This window comes from Balaenoptera borealis, assembly GCF_965194805.1.
Source record: "Balaenoptera borealis genome assembly, chromosome: 5".
NCBI lineage: Eukaryota > Metazoa > Chordata > Mammalia > Artiodactyla > Balaenopteridae > Balaenoptera > Balaenoptera borealis.
Genome location: NC_138862.1, coordinates 122,657,774 through 122,672,599, shown reverse-complemented (window position 1 = coordinate 122,672,599; position 14,826 = coordinate 122,657,774). Strand labels below are relative to the sequence as shown.

Below are 14,826 nucleotides of genomic sequence, written 5' to 3'. Positions count from 1 at the left end.
AAACTGGGAAGATTTAGTACATAGAAAGAAAGCATATTAATGAACCCAGATGGCATTGGAGGCAAATTTAGGAGCTGCTAATCCCTGCTTGTTAAAAACCTAGGATATATTTAGGTTAACAATAGGTTACTAGAGTTATACAACATCTTTAATAAAATATGTCAAACTAGATTGATTTAAGCAATAAATATTTGGAGCTGTGAAACATTTTTTACAAGAGCCTACAGAAAATAGAACGTAATTTTAAATGGGGGTGAGAGGTAGGGGATATTAAGTATAAGTTTACATTCAAATGAGTAAACTGGTTTTCCATGTTTCATGACAAAGGGTATTTCTCGGACCTGCCAATTAATAAAAATTGAGACAAAATGTACAAATTGGTACACAGTCAATGCAAAATAATGAATTGATACACATTGATGAAGCAGTGCAAATTAAATATCTGAAGAGATCCTAAGCAAAGATTATCATGTTCAGAAGGAAATAAAGCAAGCTCTAGAAAGAATCTTTCTGAGCTGTTGGATGAATATAACGCTTTTTGTGAGCATTTTTCCTTAAGAGGTTTATCATTTTGAATGCAGAAATAGGAGCTGCCTGTAAAACTGATGAATCTAATCATTACATAAAATGAACTAAGCTCCCCAGAGGCTATTTCTTTCTATTCCCCATGTAAACCATGCTTTCATAAATACAATTAATTAATAACACTTTATGTGTATGTATGTGTGTGTGTATATATATGCCATAGGCAGAAAAAGAGTGTTTGGATAAGAAAAGGCTCATAGGTGGTCTTTTGGGTAGTGTTACAGCAACATTTATTGAGCACTTACTGTGTGCCCTAAATTTATACGTGCAATACTTAATCCATATAAAAATCTAAAGAGGTAGGTATTATTATTGTTCCAAGTTTACAAATAAGAAAACTGAAGCATAGAGAGGTTGAATTTCTTGCTCAAGATACCACAGCTAGTAAGAGAGGGGGGCATGGTTGGGCCCCATACCGTCTGCCTCCAGAATGTGTGCACTGATTTACTATGTTAGTACACCAGTGAAGTAAATTGTTAAACATGCATGAGACTTTGGATGCTAGAAAGAAAACCAGGCACAACACAGCTGGATATGAAGGGAACTTGATTATACGTATTCTTCCATTATATAAAATTGACATTGCCTCACCTCAGCAATAAAGGAAGTCTGTATGTAAGCAGGTATATTTAACTCTACTATTGTTTAAGATTAAAAACTATTACTAAAGACAGTTCTCTCTTTACCACTGTGTGCATTCCCATGGTGGCTGTTATTATAAACTTTGTAGCCAGTGGGTATATATGATAAAGAAATCATTCTAGGATGACATAAAATAGGATGGGCCATAAACCCAAAATAAATTTTAAATACTTAACTAAAATAATGGTAGTGGAGACATTGCACTAGCTAAAAGTTATTCACTCTGCAATGGACACAGGGCAGTATGTGTGATTTTTTGTTTGATCTGAGGAAGGGGCTGACAGCAGGCTGACTTGGGATCCCGAATGGGGTTGGGAAATGAGCCTGAGGGTAACAAATTCCTCTAATTCCAAATTCCTATAATTGAGGAAGACAAACGTCCCTGCTTGGCTACCTGAGATCAGGGCTGGCCTTGTTTACCTTTAACTTTTCTAGATCAAGGAAAAAAATCTGCAGCAAGAAACTTCTGTGTGGCACTAGCAGGTCAACCCCATCACTCATGGGGGATGAAGATTTCCTGTGTTTGTTTTTAACTGGCCTGTCTTGCTTATAAAAGTACATCTCTTTTTCCCCAGAGAATTTGTTAATCAAGGTAGTTTGCAGGCTTCAGGAATTAGCTCATTTATTTGGGGCAGCAGAAGAATGAACCAGTTGGGAGCGCAGGCCTTGGGCTCAGGCTGCCTGGCCTTGTAGTCTGACTCTGTAGCCGGACAGTGGGGTGACCCTGGGCCACTTTGCCAGGCCTCACCCACCCTAGGAGGCAGCTACTGCTATCATCCCCGTTTTATAGATTAGAGGCTGAGTCACAGGGAGGTCTTATGCCTGGCACTTTATTTTCTAAGTGTCTAGCACAGAGTAAATAGTCAATAAAAGCCAGCTATTACTCTTTGAGATGTTCGAAGCAAAAATCTGGAAACTGTAGAAGTCATCTTGCTGGGGGCACTTTCTCATATTGTCTGGAATACAAGTTCTGAATTGCTCTGGTGTGCAAGGCTTTCTGTACTGTGGCTGAGGTATTTCGAAGAGATGGGTCCAGCATTCCTATCTGGGAGAAGCCAGGAAATGTTGGCACTGTGGTATGGGCTCCATTCTCATGAGTTCTGTTAACTCCATGTGACACCCTACCCTAAACTAAGGATGGGGTTACCATCCCAGATTACTTACCACTGCCGGAGAGCTCTGCCCCACTGGTTTCTGAGGTGTATTTGTAGGCATGTGTAATTATTTGGTGGACAATACTGTTTATTGGCCTCTGTAGGGCAAAGCCTGACACCTTTGATCTCTTGTTTCTTGGCTAACAGCAGAGCTAGTCCTTGGAGACTGGGAACTGGGTTTTCCTCACCACCAGCATTGATGTAATTCACAGAAGGGAGGATATCTGGATTCTAATCGAGAAACCATTCTGCTTTCTTTTACATGAAAACCTCCAAAATAATACTGGGGGAGTCTTTTCATTTTCTCTAGAATTTTAAGAAACAAAGGTTCGTGATTTATTTCAAATGCTGCATTAAAAATATTTGTTATTATTAAAAAAACATCAGCTTTAGGACAAGAAATTTGAATGCGCTTAGGATAAAACTTAACCAATGAAGAATTTGTTTCATATGTTAAGATCATGCTGAGTCCCTTTAAGCATGAAGTCATTGCTGTTTTAAAGTTTTTCTATCAAAGTGCAACTCATATTAATATTATCAATTTTTACCTTACATAAAACATTTTATCTGCATCTTACGGTGGTAGTTTGCAGCTGAATGGCAAATTTTATAGGAACTAAAACAAATAAATAAATAAACTCAAGTACATACCTAATAATTTAAGAGAAAAAAAATGTAGAAATTTAAAAAAACCAAAAAGGGAGGGCAATGTCAAATGTATAAATAAATCATAACCAAGTGAGGATGCCTGAGTTCATTCAATATTACATTTGTACACCTGCCCCTTGGGTTTCCCTTTATGTATCGTCTTATTAAAGCCCCAATTTACTAACATTCTGGCGTTTTATGGAAAGAAGCTGACATGAAAGTTGGTCAATGAGACGTTGCTCTGTAAAGAAGCAAAGTCTTGCTAAATATAGTGTAAATGATGGACAACTATCATTTAAAAGCGATAATGAAATGAAGGATTTCTTTGATAGCATTATAAACCACAGTGGAAGTGGGGCATATGCTGGTATCACTGTAACATGGTCAAACCAAATTTATGTCGTGCTTGTGTGTGTGTCTGAACACACACTAACTTAATGATCCTATTCTTTTATGCTTATTGTATTGTGCTCTATTTCCTTCTCGTTGATCAATGCACAATGAATTTTTCTCTTCAAGTTAGCCCCTGCTTCCCTCCAGCATAGGTGCTAAAATTTTTAAACTTGAGGCTCAGGTGTGGGGCCCTGGGCAACCCCAGCCAAATCTGACAGTATTTAATATTTGCCCCATCTCTATGTGGGGTTATAAGTCTAAACCAGTGGTTCTCAAAATGTGGTCCTAGAGCCAGCAGCAACAGCATTGCCTGGAGTGTGGTTAAAATGCAAATACTTAGGCCCTGAACCAAACCTACTTGATCAGAACCTCTGGGGCAGGGGCCCAGCAATCTGGGGGTTTAATGAGCCCTCCAGTTGGTTCCGATGTTCATGAAAGTTTGAGAGCCTTTGGTCTTAACTTGGTCTTGCTGCCCTGTATCCTGTCTGCCTGGGTTGACTTCCTAGATACACACATACCTATAAAGCTCAGTTATCCCCTCTGATTTCCTCATGACTGGGTCTCTGTCTCTCTGACTGGGTTTATGCCCTGATTTCAGATTAACACTCTAGCTCCCAGCTGGGATTTCCACCTGGCCTGCTGGACCAGAGCCCTGTCAGCTCATTTCCTTAAATATATCACAGTCCTGCTTTTACTCTTCTCCCCTTCTGGCTGGTGGACAAGTCTGGCATTGAATCAGTTGGGCCGTTTGGAGACAATTCGCACTGGGGCATCTCCATGACCTGGCAACTCCATGCTGCGTCTCCCAGCAGGCCATAATAGCACTGGCCTAAGATGACCTCCAGGCCCCTCACCCGTGGACGTTATAGTTGACATTACTATCCTTCTTTATTAGTCCCTGTCCTATAACCTGATAAACATTCTAACTGCCTAAGGCCCCATTTTATATTACCCTGTCCCTACTGATTTGGATATCAAGAGACTGCATAAGCTATGACATCTATCTGAAGTCAGTGGATACCTTTGGAAAACACTACAGTAGAGTTAGGGAAACATTTTAGGGTAAAACATGTTATTGATTTGGGGACAAATCCTTCAGGGTAAAGAAAGACAATAGTAGAAAATAAGTTATATTTGAATTACTTTAAGAAAATGTTGCCGGCACCACTTTATGTTCTGAATATTCTAATTTACCTGATAGAGCATTCAATACATTTATCTTGTGAGGATTGGTATCCTCTAACTTCTGCTTTCCAAGTCCTAATTTTTCCATGCATGGATCCACCTACTGAATTTATTTTCCCGAAACCTGAACACACCATTATCTTACTATCAGTTTACAGGAGACTCAACACTATAGCGTTTAATAAAATATTTGTGCTCATCCAGAGGAGCCTATAAGCAGCTACCACCGTGAAAGAAATTGAAGGTCACATTTATATGCCTAGAAAATAGTTCAACAAGTATTTCAAAACGTTCTCCATTTCAACCTTTGGTCAAAGCCCTTTTATGTGTTAGCAATATTCACAATACTTGAAGAGGTCCTTTTTTCCTTGAATTCCGTTTAATGCATAACCACTTGGCCCAGTTTAGACATAAGCTTTCTTACCCTAAACTCATGAGTCCTGCTTCTGCTTCTATTTGTCAGATGGATAGAAATTTGTCAGTAAAGGCTTAACAAAAGGAATTTACATGTGTGGTTATATTCATTCAATTTTTCATGGAGCAATTATTTATTCCATTCTACTATGTGCCAAGCACTACATTGGTGCTGGAATACCAGAGTCCTTGCCTGAAAAAAAATCTTCTTGGAAATCCCTTCCCAGTCAGATGGATCTTTTCTTGTCAGAGGTGGTGGGTATGGATTTGCCTCACAGAGAATGGGTGGGGACCAGGGAGGGGCTGCATGATCATCAAGATGTATGGCTTTGGAAAGTAAAATGTGATTTATGCAAAGCACTGTTACATTCTGGGATATGAAAATGAGGACCCAGATCAAAGAAACAAAGACAACAACATTTTACTTTTTCACAATTGGCACAAACTATTCATTTTTCATCGTATCTTCTACTATCTGCACACTTTGGGTTAATACCAATCATCTTCCAAGCACTGCTTATTGGATGGCCCCTAACTGAAGCGTTGACCCGATTTTCCTTTAAGAAATTGTCTAATCTGTGTCTATAGCATCCCTCTGGCCAAACATATGGCTGAATAATCAAATGCATTTAAGCATTTCCTGTGTCTCTAATTCTATCCTAAGTGCTGTGACAAATTAAAAACTAAGCAAATTCATTTTCTCCTTGGTATTATAGCTTTTTCTGTATAAATTCTACTGTATCATAAGTATCTTGAGGACAAGACTCATGTCTTACTCATTTTTGTAAACTCCATAGATTATCACATTATACTCAGTAAATATGATTGAATGGAAAAATTCATAAAGAAATTCATTTCTAGGGACTGTAGACTATAAACATCATCCTGAGATTTCTAGAACTCTTGGAAAAGGCAATTCTGTTGGTGATAGGTCATACCGTTTCACCTTGTGAATGAAGGTCAACTTGACCCCAGGGAAAGTTAGTGTACAGACATGCCATTGTACTCTTGACCAGTCAGCAACATCAGAAACGGAACAGTGCAGCCGTGCCTCATAATGATTTCCTTTGTTAAGCAGTGTCACTCACCTGATCTGAAGCCAGGTCAGCATGGGGGTTGTTCCTCCTCCGAATACCCAGACTGTGAAGAACACCAGGAGCAGAGTGGTGGTAAACATCATTTGCTTGGGCTGAGATCCTGTGTTCCGAATAGCTAAGGCAAAAGCTATCGCTCCTCGCAAACCTTACAGAGAAAAACCAAAGAAGGAAAAGAAACATCTGCACGAGTGTCATTCTCATTTCATTGAATTTATCTTTACAATTTACTGACAAACACAATTACATTTTAAAATTAAACTTTTAATTTTGAGATAACTGTAGACTCACATGCAGTTGTAAGAAATAATAGGGACTTCCTGTGTGCCCTTTCCTTCTCCCCAGTGGTAACGTCTCGTCTTGCAAAACTATCTAGTACAATATCACACCCAGGACTTTGACACTGATATAGTCAAGATTCAGTACAGTCCCAACACCATAAAGATCCCTCATGTTGCCCTTTATAACCACACCTACTTCTCTCCCACAAACTCAACATCTGGCAGCCAGTAATCAATCCTCCATTTCTATAATTTTGCTGATTCAGGAATGTTATATAAATGGAATCGTGAAGTATGTAGCCTTTTGTAATTGGCTTTTTTTCACCCAGTGTAATTTTTGGATACTCATCCAGGTTGCCAAATGTATTGATAGTTTGTGCCTTTTTATTGTTGAGTAGTATTTCCATGGTATGGATATTCCACAGTTTGTTTAACCGTCAACTGTTAAAGGACATCTGGGTAGTTTCCAGTTTTTGGCTATTACAAATAAGGCCTTTGTGTGAGTGAACGTAAGTTTTCAGCTCTCTGAGATAAATGGCCAGGAGTGCAATCACTGAGTTATATGGTATTTGCATGTGTTTTTTTTATTAATTGATTTTAATTAAAAATTTTATTGAAGTAACATTATTTAAATTTATATGTATAACATTGTATATATTATAACATGTTTCACGTGTACATTATATTTCTTTTTTAAATTTAATTTAATTTAATTTTTTTATATAGCATGTTTTTAAAAGAAATTACTACCAAACTTTTCCAGAATGGCTCTACCATTTTACATTCCCAGCAGCAATAGATAAGTCATCCAGTTTCTCCGCCTTTACCAGCCTTTAGTGTTGTCATTATTTTAAATTTTAGCCATTTTGATAGCTTGTTGGGGTTATAATTTCCATTTTCCTAATGGTATTTACATTTTTTAATGTGCTCATTTGTGATCTATCTACCTGCTTGGGTGAAATGGCTCTTTGTGTCTTTATCTCATTTTCTAATTGAATTGTTAGATGTTTGTTAAATTCTGAGAGTTCTTTATATATTCTAGATAATAGTCCTTTGTCGGATATATAGTTTGCAAATATTTCCTCCCACTTTGTAGCTTTTTATTGATAAAGTCTAATCTGTTGATTTTTCCTTTTATAAATCATCTATTTGGAGCCAAGTCTAAGAACTCTTTACTTAGCTCTAGGTCCTGAAGATTTTCCCTTATATTTTAAAATTTTTTCTAAAAGTTATTTAGCTTTACATTTTACCTTTAAGTCCATGCTCATCTTGAGTTAATTTTGGTATAAGGGGAGAGTTTTAGGCTGAGGAATTTTTTTTTTTTTTTTTTTTTTTTTTGCCTATGGATGTTTAATTGCTCTACTGAATTGCTTTTGTACCTTTGTCAAAAACCAATTGGGTGTATTTGCATGGCTCTATTCCTGGGTTCTCAATTCTGTTCCATTGATCTATGTGTCTATTCCTATTCTGCTGGTACACTGTCATGATTATTGTAGGTATATGGTAGGACTTAGTATCGGGTAGACTTCCTGCACTGTTGGTGGGAATGTAAATTGATACAACCACTATGGAAAACTTTATGGAGGTTCCTTAAAAAACTAAAAATAGAACTACCATATGACCCAGCAATCCCACTACTGGGCATATACCCTGAGAAAACCATAATTCAGAAAGAGTCATGTACCACAATGTTCATTGCAGCACTATTTACAATAGCCAGGACATGGAAGCAACCTAAATGTCCATTGACAGATGAATGGCTAAAGAAGATGTGGCACATATATACAATGGAATATTACTCAGCCATAAAAAGAAATGAAACTGAGTTATTTTTAGTGAGGTGGATGGATCTAGAGTCTGTCATACAGAGTGAAGTAAGTCAGAAAGAGAAAAACAAATACCTTATGCTAACACATACATATGGAATTTAAAAAAAGAAATGGTACTGATGAACCTAGTGGGAGGGCAGGAATAAAGACGTAGACATAGAGAATGGACTTGAGGACATGTGGCGGGTGGGGAAGGGGGAAGCTGGGGCAAAGTGAGAGTAGCATCGACATATATACACTACCAAATGTAATATAGTTAGCTAGTGGGAAGCAGCAGCATAGCACAGGGAGATCAGCTTGGTGCTTTGCTACGACCTAGAGGGGTGGGATAGGGAGGGTGGGAGGGAGGCTCAAGAGGGAGGGGATATGGGGATATATGTATGCAGATGGCTGATTCACTTTGTTGTACAACAGAAAACAACACAGTACTGTGTAGCAATTATACTCCAATAAAGATCTATTTAAAAAAAAATCGGGTAGAGTGATTCTTATTTTTCATTTTCAAAAGTGTTTTAAATATTCTAGATCTTTTGTCTTTCCATAAAACTTTAAAAGAATATTGTCTGTATATACAAAAAAAATCTTTCTGGGCACAAATACTTTTAGAAAATCAAGTGTGTGAGACAACAAGGAAAACCAAGCTTATGGACCATTGAAAATTAATAAACGATTAAATGACATTTAAGAATTATTCCAGCCTGAGGACATACTTTTACAAAGTCTATAATCTAAACTTACCTATTAAAACCTGCTTTTTTGTCTATTTTTCTTCTTTAATAATAATATGTTAATTGAATTTTTATGAATCCATATTAAATATATTTGCAAGAAGAGGTTAAAGAAGATTAAATGCTAAAATTTCAAATCAAAGTGTGATGACATTATAAAAACAGATGTAGACTTTGAAGAAAAGTAAATAAAAGCACAAGTAGTAAAATAAAAAAGTTAAAATCGAAAATCTCTCTTGGGTAACACAAGACTTATAAGACATTTACAGGCTCTGTTATACCACGTAACAGGGGCAAATAAACATTTATAATAATAGCAAGTATAAGTCAAAGGTAGTGATTTTTGTTACTTTTATAGGAAGGTTTAAGTCACATACATAAAATTTCAATGGTCCATTTTTTATAATATTCATTGTATTAATATCATCTAGGTTTCTAATTTTCTAAATCTTTATTCATACATTAAAAGACTTTTAGAAATTGGATACAGGGTAGGATGAGAAAAACTGTAACTACCTTGGTCTTTATCCTTGGCTTGGCAACTTAGAATATAATGCTCCTTTCTTATCTTTACACTGAGAATATACAAGAGACAAGTTGCATAACACAAGATCCAGAGTATTAGAATAGAGAGACTTAATATATTTTGCCTGAAACAAGGAAGCCTCAGAAAGAGAGAGGAACATGCACTCTGATTATAAAATTATCTTCAAGGAACAAAATGTAATGGAGGAAGAAAATTATTCTAAATCTCCATGTAGACAAGGAAATGGCCTGAAGATAAGAAAGATAACATTTGAAGTAGATATTAACAAAGAAAAGTTCTTATACATCAGAAATTCTGAACACTTAGATGGCTGTACTCAAGAAGAGTACACCAGAGACGTTCATGCACTTAGACCCAGCTGGGGACAAGAGAGTGGGGATATTAATAACCCTTATTACTGGAGAATATTTCAATAATGTTCTCTCCAGGAAATACAAATGGTGTCATTAGGGAATGAGAACTGAAAGAAACAGTTTTCCAACAGCCTTCTATATCTGAGGAGAAAATTTATAGGTTAAGGTAAAGCTGCTAGCAGTGTTTAATCAGGACAAGATTGGAGATAGAAAGTGATCTTTTCTTTTTCTCTTTTCCTCAAGCTCACATTGCCAGAAGTGTCCATAAAGAAGCATTACTCCAGTTAAGTAGTGTGTATTAGAAATATTAAGTGATAAGACTAAGTATTTGTTTTCATTATATTGAATATCTGTGTGTGTGTGTGTGTATGTTTTTGGCTTTGTTTTTTCATTTTTTGTTTTGTTTTGTTTTTACTTTGAATTTTGTGAGAAAGAAAAAAATAGAGACTGGAATAAAAGTTAAAACTTGCTATATCATGTTTATTGTAAAGTTCATGTTAATTATCAAGGGCAAGGAAGGACATAATCATTTATCTTCCTGAATATGTTTAATAATGTATTGTTATTATGTTAAACTAGCATAACTAGGCTCTTAAATCTAAATTATCTATACATGAGCAGTTCTGAGTTTAAAAATATACTCAAAAGATATATGTTATTCTGACTTCTAAAAAAATCTATATCCTATAAATAAAACTCTATATTTACAGGAGATGCAATGTAGAGATCTCTTTAAAAAAAAGAAGAAAGAAAAAAGCAGCCACTGCCTTGTACTTGTACTTGTGGAATATTAAGAAACATTGATATTTAGAACCAACTTCCAGATGGCTCGATAAGAGGAGCCCTTCCCCATACAATGGTCACCTAAAAAACCACAGAAACAGTGTGCTTTCGGAGAAGAGAGTATCTGCCTGTAGCCCTGGCCAATTGTCACAAATATGGCTCATGCCACATGTGAGATGGCCTAGTAGCATGGGAAGCATGGAACTGAGAAAGGTGAGGTCACTAAGTAGACAAAGCGAAGCTCATTTAGAACTCTAGATGAGAACAACTGCCTACATACCATTCATCCTTTATGATGCCAAAGTTATTGATCACACGTTTGGCACCTAGACAATTGTCAAATCAATGGCCATTCATTGCTTCATTCAGCACATATGTGTCTTAGTCTGACATAACAAAATACCATAGTCTGGGTGGCTCCAGCAACAGAAAATATTTCTCACAGTTGTAGAAGCTGGGATGTCTTAAGATCAGGGCGTCAGCATGGCCGGGTCTGGTGAGAGCTTTCTCTCTGGCTTGCAGAAGGCTACCTGCTTGCCACGCAAGAGCAAGCTCAGTGGTGTCTCTTCTTAATTCTATCATAGGGCGCCCCACCCTCATAACCTCATCTAAACCTAATTGTCTCCCAAAGGCTCCATCTCCAAATAACATCATATTGGAAGTTAGGGCTTCAACTTATGGATTTGAAGGGGACACATTATGTGAGGGGAGTCCACAGCAATATGTACTGATTATCTGTTATGTGGAGGCTCTGGGCACACTTATCCTATCTCCTTCACACCACGGATTTGGGAAACAGAGGACTTTAGGACTGAAATAAATTACTTAGGCTACCAGCAAAATACTAGAAATTAAAGATTAGTATTGACTTAGGAGTTTCTTTTAGCAAAACACTATTTTCCAAGAACACATGCCATTTTGCTTACAAACCAGGAAATTCAGAACTCATTGTCAAAACTTGTGTTTTATTTTGTTTTATGGTACTTTGATTCTTTGGATTTACCTTTCTTTTTCTCTTTGTTTTGGACAACTAATGGACATAATTTTATACTTTTGGGGGTTATAGACTATATCACCTCATTTTAGATGGGTTTACTGTTCAGAGACTTTGACATAGTTCACATACTCAGTTGGAAAGTTAGCATCATCTTGGGGAATAAAAGAATTACCTGAAATTAAATGTGGTTTCATTTAAAATTGGCCTCTAAGGGATTCTTATGTTAATTATGTTGATGTTCTATTCATAACAATAGAAGACTATTGAACCAAGGAAAGCTTTCAGGCAAGGACCCCTGCTGCAGAAAAAGTGCAGCTTCCTGTTTATCTTTAAACAGCAAAAGTGAAACTTAATCTGTTATAAATTTGCAGATGTGTTCTGAACAGGGTGAAGGTCATATACAGCTACATTTAAATCACAAGAATACAAGTACCACCTAAGGCGTTTTCATTGAAGGTGCAAAGCAAGAGTCTAAACCTAAACATTTATTGAGCACTCACTCTGTGCTACCTGTTACCCAAGGCACAGTGGGGAGATGCAATGGCGAGGAAGCTTGGGCTCCTCTATTCTAGGGCTCATGGTTCTACAAAAATGAGTCTCTTAACAGGTAAATTATGATCAAGTATATTAGAGGTATAAAGAGTATGCTTTGCATGTATAGTCTGATGAAGAAAAAGGTAAGATTGCTAAACTTCATGAGGGCCCAAATCATGGCCATTGTCAACAAATGTGCAATGTTTAAGGCACTGAAATCAATGGTGGGGTGAAAGAGGTCTCTGCACATGTGGTTTTCTATACTTGAATCATTTTTCTCCCATTCAAATTTTCTCTAGTTCTTTCTTCTATAACCCTCACCCAAATTTCACCTAATTCCAACTGATCTTCAGAGCTCAGCTGAGCCTCTGATTTCTCTAGGAAGCCTCCACTGAGGTCTGGGCCTGGGTTAGGCTGACATTCCCAGTACAAACTGTGCTTGGCCTATCAGGTGACTTATGACATTACACTTAATTGGCTGGCTCTTTGTTTATCCACACATGTAGAGCAATGCCAAGCACATAAAAGGTCAATGAACAGATGAATGTTCTGATTCTTCATGATTCTTGATTACAAATGGAAAAGTGATTGATACCTCTTAGTTCAATGGAATGGTTGAGTAATTGTTTCTTCAAGTTTGGCTTCTGCCCTTTTATTATTTATTGAGACCCTTAAAGCCTCGTACTGAGAGTCAAGAGACCTGGGATCTGTTCTCAGGCCTGCCCGACAGGATGCGTGATCATTTGCCTCATCTGAATCTGTGCTGTCTCATCACTAAATGGAGGTTTTTAAGACTAGCTTGTGGCCTTTAGCCAGAAGTGCACATCAGAATCAACTGTGAAACTTAAAAATGTATGAGTTATTCATGCTAGTGTCCTAACTCTAGAGATTTGGATTCAGCAGAGAATGAGTTACCTGAAAGCTCAGGCTCCTCTCTCTTCCCTCTGTACCACCTTGGTCCAAGGCCCATCACCTCACACTCTGACTGTGCCCCTGACCAACACCCTGGTCTCTTGGCCTAACAGCCTCCATCCTTTCTTCCTTCCAGACTATCAATGTCCCTCTGAACAGTTTCCTCAGAATCTAGCTTTATGAGGTGGTGATCTGACCCAGAAAGCATAAGTGGCTTCCTACAGCCCATAGAAACACTTCAATCAGAATTTTGCCCCCCTTTCCGGGTCTACCTCCCCTTGTCCACTGAGAGCTTTGCATATCAACAAGGTGGTCTTCTTTCTCTCTGTAAACAATTGTTATCCTTGCCCCTATGCCATGATCCCACCGTTAAGCCTGTGTTTCACTTCTTTCCGCCTCTATTCCACCCCCATGAAGTTTTCCTGGAATACGCCAGTCCACATTGCTCTCTCTTTCTTGGAAATCCTATAAAACATATTGCTCATGCCACTCATATTATTAAATGATAGTCTGAGATGAATCAGTAGTTTAATATGATCTATTCTTTACTCTCAATTATTAATCTTTTAAAAGGTTGGAATTACAACTTCTTTACACAACTTAATATCTCTAATAGTATCCAAAACATGAAACTCAGTAAACGCTTTTGAATTGAATGATTACAGTGGCTTTAGACTCTCAAGATACGAGGTGGTGACGTTCATGTGTTCCTTCATTCATTCGGGCTCTAGGAGATAGCAGAAAACAAGAGATAGTTTCTGCCTTAAAGGGGTTTCCAGATTAGTTTAAAATAGAAAAAAAAAAAGTAATATGTAAGTTGTTGTGAAGGAAACAAAAGTAGGATAAGAAGATAGAAGATATATTTATGTGAAGGGTTGGAGTGTTCAGGGTGGTTAGGAAAACCACTTTGGTTAGGTGACATTTGAGCATAGACTCTAATGAGGGAGAGGCCATGTGGGTGTCTGGAAGAAAAGCACTCCAGGCTTCTGGAACAGTAGGCGCAAAGGCCCTGAGGCAAGGATATGCCTGATATGTTCACAGAGCAGCAAAGGGGCTGGTGTGGCTAGAATGGAATCAATGGGGGGCGGGAGGGGTGGGGGTGAATGGAAGGAGATAATGCCAAAGAGGTAACCGAGCCAGATCATGCCGGGCTCTTGAACAGCAAGGCTTTTGAATTTTATTTTGAGACGGAAAACTTCAGGAAGGTTTTTGGCAGGGTAGTGCTAGGATCTATTCTATGATTAAAAGGATCACTCTGGCTCTGCTATGAAAAACAGATCTCCAGGCTGGAGGCAGGAGGTCAGTGAGAAGCCTGTTGCATAATCCAGGCAAGAAGCGGAAGTGCATCAGAACAGGATGGTAGCATGGTAAGTACTGGAATAATGTCAAAGGTTGACAATATTTGCTGATGGGTTGGATGAGGCGTAGGAGAAGAAGAGAGAACTCCAAGAACTTATGGCCTGAACAACTGGAAGAATTGGGGGAAACTGTGGGAAGAGCATATTGGGGTGTCTGGGGGAGATCAAGGGTTATATTCCAGCCATGTGAAATCTATGATCCCTGGTATTGATACAAGCGCAGAGGTTGAGTGGGTGGTTGGATCTAAGAGTCTGGAGTTCAGGGGAGAGGTTAGAGTCTTCTTTACTGGAGACAGTGGGGAGTTAGGAGGAAAGTTTGGAGTTTGAAAAGTGTGGGAAGATAAAGCTTATTTTAAACCATGTTTTTTCTTGCTTTAAGGACTTTGTGC

The 14,826-nt window shown here is 37.9% G+C and overlaps 1 protein-coding gene across 1 annotated transcript in view; it reads right to left on the bottom strand.

Annotated features, from left to right (window-relative positions):
- The window catches only part of SLC9A9 (solute carrier family 9 member A9), a 555,669-nt gene that overhangs the window by 192,131 nt on the left and 348,712 nt on the right, over positions 1-14,826 (bottom strand). Inside the window, exon 12 of the mRNA XM_082393417.1 lies at positions 6,110-6,263. Coding sequence (XP_082249543.1) covers positions 6,110-6,263 — 154 coding nt within the window. The remainder of the gene's footprint in view (positions 1-6,109; positions 6,264-14,826) is intronic.